The sequence below is a fragment of the Cordyceps fumosorosea genome (genome assembly GCF_001636725.1).
Source record: "Cordyceps fumosorosea ARSEF 2679 chromosome Unknown scaffold_1, whole genome shotgun sequence".
NCBI lineage: Eukaryota > Fungi > Ascomycota > Sordariomycetes > Hypocreales > Cordycipitaceae > Cordyceps > Cordyceps fumosorosea.
Genome location: NW_017387301.1, coordinates 2,665,974 through 2,686,289, shown reverse-complemented (window position 1 = coordinate 2,686,289; position 20,316 = coordinate 2,665,974). Strand labels below are relative to the sequence as shown.

Sequence of the window (20,316 nt, the reverse complement as noted above, 5' to 3'; positions counted from 1 at the left end):
GCCCGGTGTCTTTTATCTCACGGCTTCCGAGGATGGAAGCGGTGACGCGAATGACTTTTGCAGAGTGTTTTTGCAACTCCACGAGGTGGACAGCAACACTGCAGAGTAAGAAAGAGATGGAATTGCGTGACAGTTCTATGACTGGGGGGTTTCTTTCTTTTTGACAAAGTTCCTTTGTGTGAATCGATGGGAGAGTCAAGTCAGCGCCGTACTTTCATGGCAGCGCGGCACCAGTGCTCGTACTCTCCCTTCATGAAGTGCGACGCTCCTTTGTCTATTTCAAATTTGTATTTTAATGACCTTGCTTGAATAACGTTTGCCAATGTCTGGATGCGCCATTTCTGGTGAAGTGTTTGTGAATTAAATATCCAAAGGGAGTAAGACGAAGCCGCCGAACAAGTCACAGCCACCCCGAGTAGGATTTAATCGTAGTTGACTTGGTAGGGTAGAGATGCACAAGGATAGCAGGCACTGACTCAGGATACCTGAAGGGCCTCGACAGCACAAGTCGGTCAGAACTGCCGGAGCGCTTTGATTCAAGCACAGAATTGCCGATAATGACGGTGATGATTGTAGAGATGAGGACTTTGACTGTGTTAGCTCGACACTTTCTCGATTTTCCAAATCCCTTGCTTGATTTACAGTCAACTTACGAGGTAGTTGTAAGGTTACCCTCCAGTGGTGCAGTGGGAAGAGCTTAACCCCTCCAAGGCTCAACGCGCGACTTTTGGCTGCCCCTCCCCACCTCTTCCGCCATAACTCGAGCTCTTATCATCGCTGCCGCTTTTTCTTCTATCATCCTATCCGCCATTCTTGTACTGTTTATCTTCTAGTCTAGACCTTCTCAACCTCTTTCAAAATACTCGCCTCAAGACCAATCGCAAACATGGCTCGCAAGTTCTTCGTCGGCGGCAACTTTAAGATGTACGAGGCCTAGCTCGGCTGCCCGCCCATCTGCTACCCTTATGGAGGAGTAGTCGGATTCCGTTGATGAAATGCTAACCGCTGGCTTCTTCGATGTAGGAACGGCTCCGTGTCGTCCATCAAGGAGATTGTCCACAACCTGAACAAGGCCAACCTCGACCCCTCCGTCGGTACGTCGACGTCGACTCTCCTGCTACCTCCCCCTCCCCCCGCGTCCGTCCGCCGCCGAGCCTAACCACGCAAGTGCCGCAGAGGTCGTCGTCTCCCCCAGCGCCATCCACCTGGTGCTCGTCCGCGACTCGCTGCGCCCCGAGATCGGCGTCGCCGCGCAAAACGTCTACGACAAGCCCAACGGCGCCTTCACTGGCGAGCTGTCCGTCTCGCAGCTGCTCGACAGCAAGGTCGAGTGGGCCATCCTCGGCCACTCGGAGCGCCGCACCATCCTGAAGGAGGCCGACGAGCTCGTCGCCTCCAAGACCAAGTACGCCACCGAGAACGGCGTGAGCGTCATCTGGTGCTGCGGCGAGTCGCTCGAGGAGCGCGAGGCCGGCAAGACCATCGCCGTCGTCAGCAAGCAGCTCGCGGCCCTCAAGGCCAAGGTCGCCGACTGGTCCAAGATCGTCATCGCCTACGAGCCCATCTGGGCCATCGGCACCGGCAAGGTCGCCACCACCGAGCAGGCCCAGGAGGTACACAAGGCCATCCGCGAGTGGCTCAAGGCCAACGTCAGCGACAAGGTCGCCGACGAGACCCGCATCCTGTACGGCGGTAGCGTCAACGAGAAGAACTGCGCCGAGCTCGGCAAGCAGGCTGACATTGACGGCTTCCTCGTCGGCGGTGCTTCTCTCAAGCCCGCCTGTAAGTTTCTTCTGCTTCCAAAGGTGGAAAGCACTGCTAACTGTTCTCGTAGTCGTCGACATCATCAACTCCAGCAAGTTGTAAATTGCACACACATGTGGACTGCTAAATAACTGCCTACCTACATGTCAAGATCACGGCCGCATTGAATAAAAAAAAGTTCATGTTATTTGTTGTTGATTGAAAAGTGATATGGAAATTCATTGCTAAATGTGTAGATGTGAACAGTCGTTCGACCCTATATAATTAGGGGATATCCCAATGCTCCAGTGACGCACGTCGAAAACCGCTTGATCATGCGCACAATAAGTCTCAATACAAGTTAAAAATATACACGGCACGAAGCCTCTCCAGCCCCGTCCCTTCTTGGTAGGGCTGTCTCCTCACCTCCCTATACAACCATGCCCTTGCCGTGGTACGGCGACCAGATGCCTCTAACGCTGGGCTTGGTGCTGACAACGGCCTTGTTCGTGCGGCGGTTCTTGTTGCCGCTGGCGTCGCGCAGCAGCTCGACCTTTTGCAGGATCTCGTACGGCGACAGGTTCCGCACGCAGATGGGCTTCGTGCGGCCGTTGATATAGTGGCCGATGATGACGGGGTGTCGTCCGGGGCGCGGCGAGACGGCGAACTCGACCTGAGGGTTGGAGGCGGCGATCTTGGGGAGTAATGACTTGATGAAGCCGCTGCAGTAATTGCGTTAGAAAGGAGGAGTGGTCGGGGGTGTCGGACTGGATGCAACGTACTTCATTCCCTTGGAGCTACCGGCCCAGTCGCAGTAGTGAAAGTCCATCTTCTTGCATTGGAGGATGAAGGCGCCGACGCCGTTCTGCGTGCCATGTTAGCGGGCCGCCGAGCTGCGCGGTGTTTCGTCGGCTGGGTGTTGCAATGCTTACATGCGCCCTCGCGATTGACTTGATTCCCTTGATGGTCATGGTGGGCTGAGCTGTGTGTGTGCATGTACATGAAAGTTTGTCTCTTTTCCGCAGCCGTCGCTCGCGTGGACCATTCATCGTCACACGAAAAATCAGGCCTGCGAGCATCCGCCACAGGGGCGCCCGAAGCAGACTAGCGCAAAATGCGGCACAGTATCGGCAAAATTACTTCTGCCAGCTCACAGCAGTTGCCGCGCTGTGTCACCCACTGAAACCATTAAAACGGAAAGGCCTGGAGGGCAAGTAATTTCGCCAGGCAACCGCCCTCTTCAGCCCTTTCCCATCCAAGTTTGCGCCGACGCGTATCTTGTCGACCTTCATCACCCAACAGCCTCATTTCATACTAGCCTGTTGCCTGTTACGGTCGAGCCCCTTTTTCATCAGCGGTTTCTTCTGTTCTGCTGCTTCGCGTCAAGCCATGACGGACAAGCTCCCACCGAATTTGCTGGCGCTGTTTGCGCCGCGGCCGCCGCTGCGATGGGTTGAGCCCCCCGACCATGCCCCCGAGAAGCGCAAAACGGCACACATCGACGGACTGGCTGCTTTCCTGCCTGACCTGGAGGCATACAAGGAGAACGATACCAGCGTTCCGACAGAGAGCTGGCTGGAAGCGCGCGATCGCAAGAAGCTCGAGAAGAAGGAGGCTGCCGAGGAGCTATCCGCAAACGCGCCCAAATACTGTATGTGGCGATAGTTGTATCGTAGTTGTTCTCACTAGAGAAGTGCTAACTTGTTTTCTGCACAGATAAACCCAATGAGGATCCTCTGATTCGCGGTGATGCGTTCAAGACCCTTATTGTTGCGCGCCTAAGCTACGAAGCTGACGAGCGTGATTTGGAGCGCGAATTCGGCCGCTTCGGACCCATCGAGCGCGTAAGTATTGTGGTAGTGCTGTTGCCGGATCAATGAATACTGACTGACTTGTTCTATAGACTCGCATTGTCGTCGACACGCACGCGGCCGAAAAGGGAAACAAGAAGAAGAAGCCACACCGTGGCTATGCATTTGTTGTCTTTGAACGCGAAAAAGACATGAGAGGTAATTTTCCCCATTGCTTTCATCCTTTAGGACCATTATATCGGCATTTCCCAGAGCTGTGGCCCTCAAGTCTGCCCTCTCTACCCTGTGTGCGCGACGAGACTTTCACGGCCCTCAAGCTTGCCTGTCTCAGCGCACATTCTGTTTCCCATCCTTCAAGTACTATATTTCGCTGGTAAGCATTGCTAACAATTGCGCTCTGTTGCGCGATGCTGAATAGCGGCCCTGGATGCTTGTGATGGAATCCGCATCAAAGATCGACGGATCAAGGTAGACGTCGAGCGTGGCCGAACTGTCAAGGGCTGGAAGCCAAGACGACTGGGTGGTGGTCTGGGAGGCCGAGGGTATACGAAAGCTCTACCCGCTCGCCCTGGTGGTCCTGGCGGCTTTGGTGGTGGTTTCCGCGGCGGTAGAGGCGGCTTCGAAGGCGGTCGCGGCCGGGGCGGCTTCCGTGGTGGTTTCGGTGGTCGTGGTGGGGGCTTCCGAGGCGGCGATCGCGACTTTGGCGGTCCTCGTGGTGACCGCGGTGACCGCGGTGACAGAAACGGATTCGCGCCCAGAGACGCGCCATCTGGCCCTGGCGGTTTTGATAGGCGCAATGGCGACCGCGACCGCGGATTCGACCGGGGCAGCCGCTACGATGACCGGCGCGGAGACCGGGATCGCGACCGTAACCGCGACCGCGACCACCACGACAGAGGCGACAGACCGCCCCGCGATGGCGGCCGATTCGGTGATCGTGACGGTGGCCGTCGTACCGGGAGCAACAACGAGCCAATCGGCCGACGCGACGGTGGGTTTCGCGAGCGGGACAGAGACTTCGACCGGCCTCGTGACGAAGACAACCGGAAGCGAGGATATGACGGCGGCGGCTACGAGGATCCCCGGAAGATCCGCAGATACTAAACGGCCTCGTATTCTTATAGGCTACTTCGATACGACACCGCTTGCATCCATTCGTCCTTGTTTGGTAGGCGAGGAAGCGATGCGTGTTCATGGCGGCCCGGTGGTATCATGGGAAGGTAACCGTTCCTTATCTTGTCTCTATATCTCTGTTCCATAATATGCATTTCAAACCACGGCGTCTAAGGGGAAGTATCAAGAGAAAATTACTGTCTTAGGAAAAAAAAAGAATCAAAACGTATCACGGAACCGGCTTTCCTTTGAAGGGTTTCAGGTAAGGCAGAGAGGTAAGCAGACTCTGGCCTCGAGTGTACAGAAAAAGTTGGCAAAGTGCTTCTCCGACCCGAAGCTGGATGAGAGAGAATTTAAGGGAGGTTTATTAAAATTCCAGGTAGTAAGCAGGTAGTTAGCTCTTCCTTGGGCTGTCCGGGCAGTGTTGTATAATTAAGCATGATATAAAAGTGTCACACGTAGACTCGACGAGGGTGATGCTTTACTTATTGGAAGTGGCGTATTCGCTTTTTCTCTCTTGACTGTGAAGAGAGAATGTCTTGTACTCCCCCCCCTTCAATCATCAATCACCACCAATACAATCGGAAAACCATGAGCGTCGTGCCTCAGACCGGAATAGTCCGCAAGTACTGCGAACTTGTCTCGGAGAACATCGAGTACGGGGCATCCGCCTTCTGGCAGGTGTGGCTGCAGCGAGAGTTTGTGCAGAACGACTACGAGCGCGAGACATACGCCGTCACGAGCGAGATGTCGCCGGACGGCAGCCTGAGGAGGGTCGACCACGTCGTGAAGCGATACGAGCCAAACCATCACAATCTCTCGTCCATGGTCTGGAACGAGTGCAAGCGTCCAAAGGGAAGCGCAAGAGCGGCCGAAGATCAAGCTCTCGACGCCGCCATTCGGTGCATCGACAGGGAGAAGCTAATATATATATATACGTTGACAACTGTCGGCACCACGTTTCGCGTGTGGGAAGTCACCCGCCGGGACCGGAAGCCCAGGCCGTTTACACCAGAAACAACAACGGGCACGCCTTTCACACCGAGCGGGTTCGTGGATGTTGACTCGGGGTTGGGATATTCCCTGCGGGACGCTATCCAGTATATGAAGGAGAAGGTCCCGCTGGGAGAGGCGCCCATCGTCCCAAGCCAACCTCACCTGCTACAGCAAATGGTCCGGGTTTTACGCCGGAGACGACGGCCAGAGTAGCGTGCAGGAAACGCAGCAAGGGATGCATGCCCTACCTCTCAGAGGTCATGTCCCAGCAAGCCGCGCAATCTTCCACGTCCCTTGGAAGTCACGGCCAGCCGAATATGCCGCCGGTCTCTTTCCCCGCAGACAGGGGACATGACGGGACGATGACGCCTCCTGTGGAGGGCTTGGAGAGCAACGAGCAACGAGCATGGGCAGGGCTATGGCCAGGAGCAGGACTGTGGCGAGGAGGATGGAGGATCAACCGCGGCCCAGAAGAAGCCTGAGAGATGGGAAAAGACCTAGTTTCGCAAGAGTATCCATGTGTTCCGGCCGAATTAGTAGGAGATCCAGACGGAAAGGGGCCTCAAGACTATCGAGCACGGCGATTGGAAAACCGCCCAGTACAAAGGAAAGCTAGCCTGGTACTATCGTCATCGAGGCGTCTATTATTATACTCGTGAGAAGCTAAATTAGCTATACTACATATACTCGAGTTTGACGCAGTGAGGAAAACCATTCCAGGCTTCCACTCTCGCGAATCTCTATCCAAGATACGTCACCCTCGTTGTTCGTCGGGCGAGCTATCGTAATCTTCGTTGCACAAGGGAGTCCCAGCTTGTTCCTCTAGCTACCTAGATAGAAGACCGTGGCTCCTTCAACTTGAATCGTTTCAATGAGTTTGTCAAAGCGAAACCCGCCTACGCATGCCCCGTGACCCCCTCCGTACCGAAGTTGCATTCCCAGGATATGTTTGTGGTCATCAACCGACGCATTCCTGCAAATAATAAGCTCCATGACATATCCATGTCGCAGCAAAAAAATGCAATGGTTCAGTTGGTCCAGTACCAGGAAATGGAGTAACCGGTACGAGTGAGTTGGATGGGACCGGCCAAGAACAGGCTGTGGACAGTGATCAAATGCAATGTATCTTACATCCCTGCTTGGTATCGAGTCCCATTGGTTGAACCAGAGGCGCAATCTTGTAATTGAGGCAGACATACGGTCCGAAGGTTTAAAAAAACACTAGAGCATAACATGCAGACCTGGTGTTCCGCCCGCGGTTTGTAGTAAATTGTCATCTGTAAGAAAGGCTATTTCACAGCAAAGATACAACTTACCATGGTGTCAAACATATCCCCCCCACCATAGTAACCACTCCATGTACTGATCTCTGTCAAGAGCTCTCCGTCGTCCACCGGAATATAGATCCATCTAAAGGACTGATGGACATCCTCGTAAGCCGGATTGTTGCCCTGTATGTGTGCATTTATCATGAGAATATCGATGCCATCGGTGACCATAGAATACCCTGTGGTGCCGGGAGCATTGCAGTCGAAGTAACTCATACGGAGCGTGCTTGGATGGCAACTCGATCCACGAAGCGTCTTCAGATTGTAAACCCCTATCGGGGGGGGGGATAGATTCTGCCCCTTATGGTCAAGCAATGACAGGACTTGCACCTCTATCTTTGATGGTGAGTACTTGACCAGCGAATGTCGGCATTCCTATCTTCGTCTAGACCAACAATGTCTCTTGGTTTAACCGACTGATAGCAGTTAGATGCGGCCAAAGAAGGAGAGTACTCCCTTTACATCTGTCAATACTGCAACCCTTGCAAGAAGCATTGGCTGTGGAAGAGGAGCGCGCGGACTTCGCTGATTTTGCAACCCGAGCCGCATCTGTGAAAGCGGACGTCAATGTCTACGTCGTGATAGAAGATGATGGATTCAAAAATGAAACGGACTGGCGCCGCCCATCAGGTAGATAGACCTTTACATGTTTGCGAAGAGAGAGAGAGCGATAGAAGTCATACAATAGCAGACATGCTATAACTGAGCTTTCATCTTCTATCTCGATTTGGCATAACAGACAGTGATTTAGCTGGACGCAGCAACATAAAATCGTCAGGGCTGCTCTGGGGTGAAGGTTCTGGTCTGTAAGGCGGTGATGCTGAGGCCAACGGCCGACTGACGCCATTTCCGCCAGTTCTAGAGGTACGTGATATGAATACCTACCCTATAGCCAACTTACCTACAAGTACCTACCGAGTAACTCACCAGTTAGTTAGCGGGGTCGGACCCCAGTGCAATTTTTGCGTGGCCAGAAAAATCACCACCCCGAATTTTTTTCCTGCCTTATCTTATCAGTCGACTTTTTGCCCATTACTTTTTTCTTGCCATTCGCCATCAACACCGCCATTGTAACGACGACGACAAGGGGAAGTATTTTACTTGATCCCACAGCTCCCTTTTCCGAATCAGGACATACGACCAAACAACACAAACCGCCAAGATGCCCAAGTCGAAACGCTCCAAAACCTTCAACCTGACGCAGGTCAGCAAGAAGGGCCGCGGCCAAAAGGACCTGCTCTTCCAGAACATCCGCGCCGCCGTCCCCGAGTACCAACACTGCATCGTGTTTAACGTCGACAACATGCGCAACAACAACCTCAAGGCCGTCCGCCGCGAGCTGTCGCGCGCAGACTCTTCTTCGGCAAGACCAAGCTCATGGCCAAGGCCCTCGGCCAGACGCCCGAGACGGCCGTCGCGCCGGGCATCGACCCCCTCGCGCGGCTCCTCGCCGGTAGCGTCGGCCTCGTCTTCACCAACCGCGACGCCGCCTCCGTGCTCGCCTACCTCGGCGACGTCGCGCCCGTCGACTTTGCGCGCGCCGGCGCCATCGCCCCGCGCGCCTTCTCCATCCCCCCGGGCGTCGTCTACGCCACCGCCGGTGAGGTCCCCGCGGAGGACGACGTGCTCGTGCCGCACACCCTCGAGCCGGAGCTGCGCCGCCTCGGCGTGCCCGTGCGCATGGTCAAGGGCCGCGTCGTGCTCGGCAGCGACGAGGAGGGCGAGCAGGCCGGCGAGCCGTATGTGGTTTGCAAGAAGGGGGATGTCCTGGACTCGAGGCAGACGAGGCTGCTCAAAATGTTCGACGTCTGCCTGAGCAAGTTCCAGATCAAGGTCCTGGGGTGAGTGCTAACCCCCCCCCCGCCCCTTTCCCCGCCCCCGGTCCTCTCCTTTTGACTTTACACCGTTCATTGGCAATGCTGTGATGGTGCAAGTTTGGCTAACGTGGGGTTTCGCAGGTACTGGAGTGCGGCCACTGGCGAAGTCACCGAGGTGGAGGAGCCTGCTGAGGAATCTGCCATGGAAGAGGACTAAGAAGCTCGACATGCTAAGGGGAAAAGGCAGGCAATTAAAAAGTTAGAAAACTTCTCGCGAGATGATAAATCACTGCATCATCGCTGGCATGACATTCATGTGGGGGTCAAAATTTCTTTGTATCGGCGTTGGCTTGGATGGTTTCTTTTTTTTTTTTTCAACGTCATGGGCATCTACAGGGTGATGTATACAAATAGCGAATGTCGCAGGAAAAAGACTCAAAAATATATATACTTGAAAAGTCACGCGACTAAACTCGTCCAGCTCAGGACTGGCTGGCAATGTCGGCGACCAAGGTCTCCCAAGAACCGCCGTACCCATCGTTCCCTCCGTTGCCGAACTGGCTGCCGTTGGGCAGGCGCATAATCTCCTTGACGTTGGGCCCCGCGCAGAAGCCGTGCAGGTGGGCGTCGCCGACCGCGTCGCGGATGACGTTCATGATGCCCTGGTCGACGCCCGTCAGCGACTTGAAGTTCCAGCTTCCCGCCGCGTAGTGGTGCACCGCCGTGTTCTTGCCCGAGTAGAACTGGCCGAGGCTCATGCGGCAGGTGCCGTCCCCCCCTCCGCACCAGGAAAAGTCCGGGTCGGAGGCGGCGAGGGTCGAGTAGGGCTGCGGGTTGACGGGGGCGCCGTGGGTGGCCTGGTTGTAGCTGGTCTCGCTCTGGAGCATGCCGACGAGGACGTTGGCGGCGTCGCGGTAGGAGACCTGGTAGAGCCAGTTGTGCTCGGAGCCGAGGCCGGCGAGCCAGGTGCCGGCGGCGGACTCGACGAGCACGCCGCCCTTGACGGCCGCGCGGGTGCCCTTGCCGCTGTCGTCGACGGCGTGGTCGGCGACCCACGACCAGAAGTTGTCGACGTAGGCGGACGAGCCGGCCGCCAGGTGCAGCCCGAGGTAGGCGGCCTTGCAGTTGGCCTCGCTGCTGCAGTCGACGTTGGTGTCGCGGGTGCCGCCGATGGTGTTGAGGGAGTTGAAGATGGCGACGTCGCCGGGGCTGTTGCCGGCCATGTTGACGCGCAGGAGGATGGCGCCGGCGAGGGCCTCGTGGACGGTGAGGCGGACGTCCTGCACGCGGGCGGTGCCGCGCTGGCCGGGCGTGCTGCCGATCTGCACGACGGGGGTCGGGTTGGACTCGGAGGCGAAGGCGCTCCCGGAGCCGGAGATGGTCGACCAGGCCTCGCCGTACAGCTCGGTGCCGGGCGGGATGGTGATGGTCGATGTCACCTTGTAGATGCCAAAGGGGAGGTAGGCGATCTTGCCATTGCTGGCGGCCGTGTCGAGGGCGCCCTGCAGGGCCTTGGTGTCGTCGACGCTGCCGTCGCCGTGTAGGTTGAAGCCGCCGTTCTGGTTGACGTCCTTGAGGTTGACGACGTCGGAGATCTTCTTGTCGGCGTACTGGGGCGCGCTGAGGGACGGGTACCTGCCGCGGGGGGCCAGCGCGGCGGGCCTATTGGGCGCCCTCTCCGTCGGGTTGCTCTGGTAGATGGGGTTGGCGCCGCGGGTGTTTCCGTAGATGTAGGTGCCGAGACTGCTCTTGCCGCCGACCTTGACGGTACCGCTGACGGTGACGAGGTTGATGTTGCCGTTGTCGTTGGAGATGTTCTCGAGCATGAAGTTGGGGTACTGGACCCTGCTGGTGAAGAAGTCGCCCGAGTTGGTGTTCTGGCCGTCGATGACGGCGACCCAGGGGTTGCCCGAGTTGAGGACGATACAGTTGCCGACGGTGCTGCAGGACGGGGCGAGGACGCTGATGGTGTTGCCACCGTCGATCAGGATGCCCGTGGTGCACTTGTCGAAGCGCATGCCCTTGAGCTGGCCCTGCTGGTGGCCGGACCAGTGCAGGCCGACGTTGCCGTAGGTGAAGGAGACGTCCGAGGCGGAGATGGTCGACCCGGGGCCCATGATCATGCCCGTGTGGACGCCCTGGGGCATGTTGATCTTGACGTTGACCAGGGCGCAGTTCTGTGCGACGGCCCAGCTGAGCGCGGTGAAGCTGTTCTTGCCGGCGTTGGACGTGGTGTCGAGGACGACGTTCTTGATCATGATGGAGAAGTGCGTCTCTCCGCCGAAACCACCGCAGGGACGGTCAGGGCCATCGCCCTGGCCGCCGACGATGAGGTAGTCGCCGTTGAAGCCAGAGGCGGCCTTGATGACGGGCGGGTTGGAGGCGTCGCCGATGATGACGGTGTCGGTGTACATGTAGAGAGTAGACGAGAGCGTGTATGTGCCTGGTAGGGTGGGTGCCGGTCAGCATGACAGACATGACTGAAACAAGACAATTCGTTATAGAGACGACTTACCCGGAGCGAGGTAGATGACACGAGGCTGGCCCGCGAGCCAGCAGTTGTTGCGGTTACCGCTGGGGCCGTCGGCAGTAATGGCATTGGCGAGACCCTGAGAGTCGCCAGACTTGACAGCCTTGTAGACAGGATAGTCGTAGGTCGGCAGGTTGGGCACGTAGCCTCGGACCGGACCCGAGGTATGATCGAGGTTGGGCAGGAACCAGGACGAGGCGGATTGACTCTCCTCGAGGGAGGCAGACTCTCCAGCAGCAGGAAGAGCAGCAGCCAAGGAGGCCAGCAGGGAGGCCGAGCAGGCCAGGAGGGTAGATATCTTGATCATCTTGTCACGACAGTGAGATCTCGGAGATGTTGACAGGCAGCCAGGACAGTGGGCTAGGGGGGGACTTTTATTATCATGGTATTATCATGGTGTCTTGTACGGGCCGGACCGTTAATTCCTGGGGATCCTCATGAGCGTCCACATAGCCATCAGCTAAAGACTATCGACATTATCGGCGCCGGCATCTCGCCGCAGAAGCACCGGAATAGACCTGCATGGCTGCCTGGGTATACCTGGACCGGGGGCGCCTTTCCGGCTTCTCCACAGGCAGCATCATGCCAAGGCCACGATCCGAGGGGAATTGGAAAGGCATTGACGGAATAATTAGCCTGTAAATGGTGCGGCTCTATCTTGCTACCCGATCTGTCCATGGTACCTAGTCGTGGTATCCCGGTAGTTGACGAATGGAGGCCGCCGATGTGGCAGATGATGGCAGTGTCCAACATTACAGACACATGCTTACCCTCCTCACCTCGCAGCAGTCAGATGCTTCTTCCCGACATGACATGGCTTGCCCCTGGCAAGAAGCGAAACGCCAGCGCGGGATCGGGCTTATTAGCGGCAGCGCTGACCTGCCCGTTGCAGTATAGCGAGTAAGCAGTGAGGTATCATGCCCCGGCAGGTGCCTGGTTTACTAAACTGCAGCGGGCCTAGAGACCAGTAAAAATATGCCCGAGCTGGGGGCTTGTGAGATTTCGGGGTTATTAAATCCTCGAATCGCTCGATGCGATTCAAGGGTGGTGAATGATGGGTGGCGCACCAGCCGGGCCGGAAATGTGGGAGTCACAGGTCATTATTATTCATTGTCAAGGGGCTTAAGAAATCTCAAATATTTCCGAGACAAAGTATCAGTGATTTATTCGGTACTGAGTAACTCACAGCCAGCTTGAAGTAGTGCTCGCCATCTCTCCTCCCATCTCCATCTAGGTCTCCTCCAGCCTACCCTGTACCGGCCATGCTTACACCCCCGACCAGCATCGTTTAGTATGCCTACCGCTTTAGGATATCTGATGATATGCCGTTTAACATCGACAAAGATGACCTGTAGAAAATCCCATAATCACTGCTGCCAAAAACATATTTTAAATGTACTGCGTATAGTCTGATACATTCGTTCTCTTCTGCTCGTATATCTTGCCAGCCCTTGGCCGGGTGCACGTACATGCGTACATCAACTACGCCTCAACATATCATACATCTAGACCGTTAACTTTCCCTAAACCCCTACTTTTACTCGAGTCCAATTCATCCTACAACATCTACAAGCCACCCTAATGCCCAAATACAACTTCAAAGTCGTCGTCGTCGGCGGTGGCCCTACCGGCCTGGCCCTCGCTAACATGCTCGAGCAGCTGGAGATCGACTACATCCTCCTCGAAGCCCACGCCGACATCACCCCGCGCATCGGCACCGGCATCTTCCTGTCCAACTCTCTCCGTGTCCTAGATCAGCTCGGCTGCCTCGACGCCTTCTACGCCGGCGCCGACGAGGTTGACGATCTGAGCGTCACCGTTGATGCTGTAACCATGTTTTCGCCCGCGACCGCCGAGCACTTTAACCAGAGGTACAGACACCTTCACATTCTCTATTTTTGCTTCTACCTTGATGAAGTTCAAAAGAAAAAAAAAACTAAACAAGAAGTTATCTAGATATGGCTACGTGACGTGTAGTTGCCACAGACAACACTTGCTCAACGTGCTCTTCAACAATCTCAGAGATCAGTCCAAGATCCTTACGAATAAACGAGTCGGCCAAATTGTCGAGACTGAGACCGGCGTGGATGTTATCACCACAGATGGTGACGTCTATTCAGGGCACATCGTCATCGGCGCCGACGGCGTCCACAGCATCGTGCGCAAGGAAATGCGACGCATGGCCGCCAAGGCATCTCCGAATCATCCACTCGTCACTGAGGAAGACGGTAGGTAGTCCCTCCTTTTGCTCCATAGGCAGTAGCTCTTCTCTCTCTTTCTCTATTTACCTCTCTCTACTAACGGACGCACAGATGTCGAGATCCAATATGCAACCTTGTTCGGCATAGCATACATTGACAAACCCTTCCCGCCTCGCCTGCTCGCAATGGCAGCCAACCAAGGCCGGTCGTACCTCACATACGGGAATGCCGAGGGCCGTATATTTTGGGGTCTGATGGAGAGACTTCCAGAGCCCATCAAGGGAAGCAAGGCGCCTCGATACACCCAGGCCGAGATGGACGCGCTCGTAGAAAAGCGCTTCGACGACGAGGTGGTAACCGGCGTCACCCTCGGCGACTTATGGAAGGGCAGCAGCGAGACCAACGGCATGCTGCCGCTGCAGAACTGGGTATTCGACACATGGCACTTTGGCCGACTGGTCACCGTGGGAGACTCTGCGCATAAGGTATACATCTTTATCCCCCCTTGCCGAGTTCCGCTTTAAATATTGAGACTGAATCCAAATCTCTCCTAGATGGTTCCCATCACAGGTCAGGGGTGCAACATGGCCATCCAGGACGCCGCCGCCCTGGTAAACGCCCTCAGCCGACGGCTGGACCAGCTCGGCGACCGGATTTCAAAGTCGGAGCTCGAGTCCGCCTTCCGCGAGACCGAGACCGCTCGCCAGACACACGTCGAGTACTCGCGGAGCGACGCCTTCGAGATGCAGGAGTCGCAGGCGATGCAGAACGGCGTCTTCAACCGCCTCTTCCCGCTCCTGGCCGGGTCCCTCTCTCTTGACGCCAAGCACGAGGTGAACCGCGCCATCATGTTCAACACGGCGCGGCTGGACAAGCTCCCGCTGCCGCACCGGCCACACTTTATACCGTTCGCCGACGAGCTGCCGGCAAAGAACATCGACAGCGGCCTTTGGAACGCCGGTGCGATGGCGGCGTATGCGGGACTGTGGGTTGCTGCGAGGATGCTCTGCACGACGGATGACGCGCCGGCCTCGTTCACGAGAAGTATTCTGCAGCATCTGACAGGAAGCGGACAAGATGCGTGGTTAGGTTCTAGGGGCACCGCAACATCCACCCTGTACAGCACCTCCCTCCTCACCACAGTGACCATCTACTGGACACTCGAGAGATACCGCCGTTGCAACAGACAGGCCATGCTCGGCCCGCTGATGAAATAGTAAGTCGGCCTGCATATCCGAGGCATCCTTCGTATTTCACCTTGGATCCCCTAACTCCTGTACAGCACTGGACTCTACTCCGTGGCCACCGACGTCCTCGGCGCCACCGCCGTGGTCCCGGCCTACCTCGGTCTCACCGAGCTCAAGAACACCGGCGCTGTCGCCAACATCATGGTCGGGCGTCCCGTGCGGCCAGCCGTCATCAAGTCCCTCGCGCCCGCCGTCGTCATCAGCTTCGCCGTCGCCGCGGCTGCCTTTTGCGTCGCCGCGCGGACCCAACACCCGGCCTCGGCGGCGAGTCTCTGGAGACTCGCGCCGCTCCTGGTCGCACCCGTCACGCAAGCCCTCTACGCGCGGACCAAGGACGAGCAGGCCCTGAAGAACGATAAGGAGGGCTTCCTGGACGTCCACAACGGCGACCTCCCGTCGCTCAAGGCCCTGTACGCCGTCGTCACGGCCGCCGCGGCCGCCGCACACGTGGGCTTGGTCGTGCTGCCGTGGCTGAGAGGCTCGGCGCAGGCGAGCGAGGTTTTGGATCTGTTTAGGGCCCGCGAGGCACTCGTCTTGGCCGGCAGTCTCGTCGGCGGCGCTCTGACAAGCATCGTGAGCACCCGGGCGCAGGGCTACGCGACGACGTGGAGTGCAGTCCGCGCGGGACTCGCGTCCTTGATCTCAGTTGCGATGTTCGGACCTGCCGCTGTCTTTACGGCGGCTCGCTACTGGAAAGAAGTCACCACGGCCAGGTACTGCTTCTGGAAGCATGAGAAGGATGGCTCTGGGGCATAAACGGGATTTGTTGGACCTTTTCTAACTTGTTTGTTTTTGCGAAACCAGAGAGAGCGACTAGATTATGATTTAGAGCATTAAAAATAGCAAGAAATACAAGAGCAAAAAGAAAGATGACAAGTATAAACATACGGCAAAAAGTATTTTCAATGATTGCCCCGCGAGAGGAGGCCATCAGGGTTCTAGCGCCGCGAACATATACACACGCAAATCTACTACCAGCTTACGTTTACTTTTTGCCTAAGAACGTCAACGCACCGAGGACGTAACCGTCGAGTCCCGTCTGCAATGTCGGCATTATGGCAGGCGCAAACATCGGCGAGTGATTGGCCGGGATGTCCTTGGCAATAGTGCCCTGGGCCTCGATCCTGTCCCACCTCGACTCCTCGATGCTGCCGTACATGAAGAAGCAGTACGGCCTGTCCACCGCGGTGGCCAGTATGGAAAAGTCCTCGCTGCCACCTAGGCGCGGCATGTTCCTGTCGTACTCGCCCCTCCCCTCCCCAAAGTGCACTGAGAACGTCTCCTCGATCCTCCGCGTCGTCTCCTCGTCGTTGACCGTCAGCGGGAAGGACCTTGTCGTCCTGAACTCGGGCCCCCGGGGGGCCTCGGCGCAGGCGCACTCCGCCTCGACGACCGCCTTGATGCGGCGCATCATGCGCTCCCTCGTCGCGGCGGTGGTGGAGCGCGTGTCGATGCCGAGCACCGCCTCGTCGGCGATGACGTTCTCCGCGTCGCCGGCTTGCACCGTCGCCACCGTCACCACGCTCGCGTCCGCCGGGTCCGTCTCGCGGCTGACCAGCGTCTGCAGCTTCATGATCGTGCTGGCCGCCACCACGACCGGGTCGACCGCCGTGTGCGGCATGCTCGCGTGCGACCCGCGCCCGTGGATCGTCACCTCCAGGCTGTCCGCGCTCGTGGCCACCACCCCGCGGCCGGTGCCGACGGCGCCGGCGCGGAACGGCATCACGTGCGCGCCGAGTACCACGTCCGGCACGGGCACGCCGTGGCGGGTGTACAGGCCGTCGTCGACCATGGCCTGCGCGCCGGTGCCGCGCTCCTCGGCGGGCTGGAAGAGGAGCACGAGGGTGCCGGCCCAGGTGGCGCGGGAGGAGAAGAGCGCGGCGGCGGCGCCGAGGAGGCAGGTGATGTGCATGTCGTGGCCGCAGGCGTGCATCACGGGCTTCTCGAGGCCGGTGGCGGCGTGCACCATGCGCTTGGTGCTGGCGTAGGGGAGCCCGGTGCGCTCCTCGACGGGGAGCGCGTCAATGTCGGCGCGAAGGAGGACGGTCGGCCCGTCGCCGTTGGGGAGCACGGCGGCGAGCCCGTGACCGCCTATGTCGGTTTTGACGACGAGGTCCTCGGGCCCGGTGGTCCTGAGCTTCTCCGCGATCAGGGCCGCCGTTTCCGACTCTTGGTTGGAGAGCTCCGGGTTCTGGTGTAGGTACTTGTACAGCTCCTGCAGAGGACCCAGGTCTGGCCTGTGTTGAGCCACGATTTGAGATAGCTTGGACGCCATTGGGTGACTGCCTTTTGGTGAATGAGGTATTGCTATGTGTTTAATCTCTAGTTTCTGATTGTGAGGACGCGGGAGATGACGGCCACCGGCGATGTCATGGTTCTAGTACATCCATCCATCCCCGCCTTCAACGTGGGGACAAGATAACAAGTAGCGTGCGCCCTACCGGAAACATCACGAACGGTGCGGAACTGGGAATAAGCAGAGTTAATAGGTAGGAATTGAGATGATGACGGAATCGGCATTTTGTATTTTCCGTCTTCAACTTTGCCCACCTAGTCCGAGATGGCCCTGGCTGACAATATCATCAGCCTAACTGGTGGTGATAAGTTGAGGGTTCGTGGCGGTGCGGCCGTGGCGGTGCGGCCGTGGCGGCGTGGCTAATGCAAGCCTGGGGTAGCTGTATGCTGTGCAATTGTAATTGGTGCCGAAGAAGATGGATTCGGATGATGTCACAGGTTAATCAAAACCGACGCCTCTTGGTCCAACGTGGCGACTGAAAATGGATTTGGTGACTTGACAAAGTTGGACAAAGTTTCAGCGCAGAGGAGGTGCGACGATGATGGCGCCAGTTGTGCAGCGAGAATTGCTCATTGCCTTGGTAAAATAATATTTGCGAAGAATACCGTAGCACCGCATAATCCAATACTGGTCTTTGTCAAACCAATATATGTGCTTGCAATCCGTATCAAGATGTTTGCTCTTTGGTCCATGGTTGTTCAAGGCAGCCAAGGTGCAACGTCTGTGACTACTAAATAAAGTGGCAACGCACGGACCAACCCTCCCTCACAGTGATCAAGTTGCCTTCCTTTTTTTTTTCTTGCCGCCCAAAACTTGTACTTCCTTTACCACCTTACCTAATAAAGTAAACCTAGAAAACCCACCCTCTCCTCTCTCCTCTTGCCCACCAAAAACCCCAAGATCTTTCTCGACGACACACTTCATCAACCAAACGAAGCTTTTGTTTCCATCTCCCTTCCTCCTCGTTCTATCCTTCACACGAATCCACCCTCGATTCACCCCTATCACGCAAAAGTTTAACTACTTTTTCCTCACCCCAAACCCTCTCTCTCCTCTCGAAAACCTCCCTCTGGTCTTGCTTCTCTCAAGCCGACTCTTTTTTTCCTGTTTGGCATCCCAGGCAGAAGCATTCATCACCCCATTCGACACTGTGTCAAGAATCCATCTAGGCCCAGCCTGCGACCAACTTCTCTCGACTCACCTCCAAATTTGCACCCAACTTGGGATCCTTGTTTTGCGCATTCCCCCTTCGTGCCGATATCGCCGTCCTCCACACAACCGCAGTGCATCCCCTTCGCACCACACACACACGCACATCACCATGGCTACCAACGGCAGCTTCGCTCAGCAGGACCAGCACAAGGTCGCTGCTGACCAGATCACCTCCTCAAACGACAACAGCAACCTGGCCAAAGACGAGGTTGGCTGGTACTTCGTCGAACAGTACTACACAACTCTGAGCAAGTCTCCTGAGAAGCTTCACGTGAGTCCATCTGGCTACGCTGCCCAAAGCGAACCGAGCTAACCCCCGGCACACAGCTCTTCTACAGCAAGCGATCCCAGTTGGTTTGTGGCAAGGAGGCCGAGGTTTCCAACGTCTCTGTTGGTCGTCAGGTACTGCAGCCTCTCGCCGTCGTAATTCGATCTCAACGAACAATGGCACTAATTTAGCGTTGCGTCCATAGGCTATTCAAGAGCGTCTCAAGTCCCTCGATTTCCAGGACTGCAAGGTTCGCGTCTCCAACGTCGATTCCCAGGCTTCCGACGAGAGCATTGTCATCCAGGTCATTGGCGAGACCTCCAACAAGGGTGCCGAGCCCAGAAAGTTTGTCCAAACTTTTGTCCTCGCCCAGCAGCCCTCTGGATATTTCGTTCTCAACGACATGCTGCGATACATTGACGAGCAAGATGAGCCGGAGACTCAGGAGGCTGAGGAGCAACCCGCCCCTCCCGCCGCCGAGGCTCCCGAGACGGCTCCCGAACCTGTCGTCGAGGCTGCCCCTGTTGAGCAGAAGCTCATCTCCGAGGTCGCTGAAAAGGCCCCTATCAATGGCCAGCATACCGAGGCCGAGCCCGTTGTCGAGGCTCCTGCTGCCCCCGCCGTTGAACCTGTTGTGGAGCAGGTCGCCGAGGAAGTGATCAAGGAGGAGGAGAAGCCCAAGGAGCCAGCCCCGACCCCGGCCAAGGTTGAAACTCCTGCGCCTGAGCCTACTGGCCCTCCTAAGCCCATGACTTGGGCCAGCCGTGCTGCCGCTGCTGCCGCTGCTGCAGGACCCCGTCCCGTCGTCCCTCTGCCCAAGACCGCAACGCCTCCCGCCACCACCCAGAGCCGAGCTCCCGCTCCTGCTGCTGCTCCTGCTGCTGCTCCCGCGCCTGCTCCTGCTGCTGCTGCTACCCCGGCTCCTGCAGTCGCTGCTCCTGCCCCCGCTGCTCCTGCCCCCGCTGAGGCCGCTCCCAAGGAGACCTCCGGCTGGCAGACAGCTGGCGCCGACTCGAAGCGCCAGCACCGACCCCAGGCCACTGCTACCGGAGGTGAGAAGGAGGGCACTATGGGCTATGTCAAGTATGTGACGGATAAGGTTCTCGATGCTGACCTTCGTGCCGCCTTGACTGCTCACGGCGAGCTGACCTACTTTGACATCAATCGCCAGAAGGTATGTCGTGATTTCGCAGCGGCATACCATGCAACTCAAAGTTACTAACTGTTACAGAATTGTGCATTTGTCGAATACAAGACGCTTGAGGGATACCATGCTGCTGTTTCCAGCAACCCCCACGTTGTGAATGGCGAGAACATCGTCGTTGAGCCTCGTCGCCCCAAGGCCCCCGGCCACAATGGTGGTGCCAGCTTCGGCGCCGGTCGCGGCAATGGCGCCCCTCGTGGACGCGGTGGCTATGAAGGTCACCGCAACAGCCAAGGCACTCGTGGCAATTTCGGCCAGAACCGTGGCCGTGGCGGCGCTGCTCGAGGTCGTGGCGGCGCCCAGGTCGCCAGCAATGCCTAAATGGGCACCAAACGTGCCCGTCTTCCCGAAGATTGTTGGCAACAGCAATAGCTCCGCAAAAATGCGAGCATACTGTACTTACAGAAAGATCGTGGTGATGCTTGCGTTTCAACTGGGGACGTAATGAAAGGGCTAGCATCGAAATACATAGTGCACCGTGCAGCTAGATCGGCTGCGTGGATGCACTGGAGTCTGGTTGGGAGCGAATCGATTTTTAATTTGGACCGGG

The 20,316-nt window shown here is 57.1% G+C and overlaps 9 protein-coding genes across 9 annotated transcripts; 6 read left to right on the top strand and 3 right to left on the bottom strand.

Annotated features, from left to right (window-relative positions):
• Positions 1 to 886: 886 nt before the first annotated feature.
• On the top strand, positions 887 to 1,866 carry ISF_00868 (triosephosphate isomerase; the record flags this gene model as incomplete). The annotated part of the gene is made up of 4 exons (XM_018844475.1): positions 887 to 924; positions 1,024 to 1,094; positions 1,177 to 1,782; positions 1,835 to 1,866. The coding sequence occupies 4 exons, from the start codon at positions 887 to 889 to the stop codon at positions 1,864 to 1,866; spliced, it is 747 nt and encodes a 248-aa protein (XP_018708925.1).
• Positions 1,867 to 2,173: 307 nt separating this feature from the next.
• Positions 2,174 to 2,714, bottom strand: ISF_00867 (Thioredoxin-like fold protein; the record flags this gene model as incomplete). The annotated part of the gene is made up of 3 exons (XM_018844474.1): positions 2,174 to 2,465; positions 2,526 to 2,608; positions 2,676 to 2,714. The coding sequence occupies 3 exons, from the start codon at positions 2,712 to 2,714 to the stop codon at positions 2,174 to 2,176; spliced, it is 414 nt and encodes a 137-aa protein (XP_018708924.1).
• A 418-nt stretch (positions 2,715 to 3,132) lies between these two features.
• Positions 3,133 to 4,658, top strand: ISF_00866 (U1 small nuclear ribonucleoprotein; the record flags this gene model as incomplete). The annotated part of the gene is made up of 4 exons (XM_018844473.1): positions 3,133 to 3,394; positions 3,460 to 3,587; positions 3,647 to 3,752; positions 3,973 to 4,658. The coding sequence occupies 4 exons, from the start codon at positions 3,133 to 3,135 to the stop codon at positions 4,656 to 4,658; spliced, it is 1,182 nt and encodes a 393-aa protein (XP_018708923.1).
• A 600-nt stretch (positions 4,659 to 5,258) lies between these two features.
• Positions 5,259 to 5,876, top strand: ISF_00865 (hypothetical protein; the record flags this gene model as incomplete). Its single annotated transcript, XM_018844472.1, has 1 exon — positions 5,259 to 5,876. One exon carries the CDS (start codon positions 5,259 to 5,261, stop codon positions 5,874 to 5,876), a length of 618 nt encoding a protein of 205 aa, XP_018708922.1.
• Positions 5,877 to 8,153: 2,277 nt separating this feature from the next.
• On the top strand, positions 8,154 to 9,025 carry ISF_00864 (60S acidic ribosomal protein P0; the record flags this gene model as incomplete). Its single annotated transcript, XM_018844471.1, has 3 exons — positions 8,154 to 8,318; positions 8,360 to 8,832; positions 8,950 to 9,025. The coding sequence occupies 3 exons, from the start codon at positions 8,154 to 8,156 to the stop codon at positions 9,023 to 9,025; spliced, it is 714 nt and encodes a 237-aa protein (XP_018708921.1).
• Positions 9,026 to 9,290: 265 nt separating this feature from the next.
• Positions 9,291 to 11,645, bottom strand: ISF_00863 (glucan endo-1,3-beta-glucosidase; the record flags this gene model as incomplete). The annotated part of the gene is made up of 2 exons (XM_018844470.1): positions 9,291 to 11,251; positions 11,324 to 11,645. The coding sequence occupies 2 exons, from the start codon at positions 11,643 to 11,645 to the stop codon at positions 9,291 to 9,293; spliced, it is 2,283 nt and encodes a 760-aa protein (XP_018708920.1).
• Positions 11,646 to 12,919: 1,274 nt separating this feature from the next.
• Positions 12,920 to 15,542, top strand: ISF_00862 (Monooxygenase, FAD-binding protein; the record flags this gene model as incomplete). Its single annotated transcript, XM_018844469.1, has 5 exons — positions 12,920 to 13,209; positions 13,316 to 13,566; positions 13,651 to 14,024; positions 14,094 to 14,755; positions 14,822 to 15,542. 5 exons carry the CDS (start codon positions 12,920 to 12,922, stop codon positions 15,540 to 15,542), a joined length of 2,298 nt encoding a protein of 765 aa, XP_018708919.1.
• Positions 15,543 to 15,771: 229 nt separating this feature from the next.
• Positions 15,772 to 17,061, bottom strand: ISF_00861 (hippurate hydrolase; the record flags this gene model as incomplete). Its single annotated transcript, XM_018844468.1, has 1 exon — positions 15,772 to 17,061. The coding sequence occupies one exon, from the start codon at positions 17,059 to 17,061 to the stop codon at positions 15,772 to 15,774; it is 1,290 nt and encodes a 429-aa protein (XP_018708918.1).
• A 1,342-nt stretch (positions 17,062 to 18,403) lies between these two features.
• On the top strand, positions 18,404 to 20,087 carry ISF_00860 (NTF2 and RRM domain protein; the record flags this gene model as incomplete). Its single annotated transcript, XM_018844467.1, has 4 exons — positions 18,404 to 18,565; positions 18,622 to 18,696; positions 18,768 to 19,736; positions 19,794 to 20,087. 4 exons carry the CDS (start codon positions 18,404 to 18,406, stop codon positions 20,085 to 20,087), a joined length of 1,500 nt encoding a protein of 499 aa, XP_018708917.1.
• Between the last annotated feature and the right edge of the window lie 229 nt (positions 20,088 to 20,316).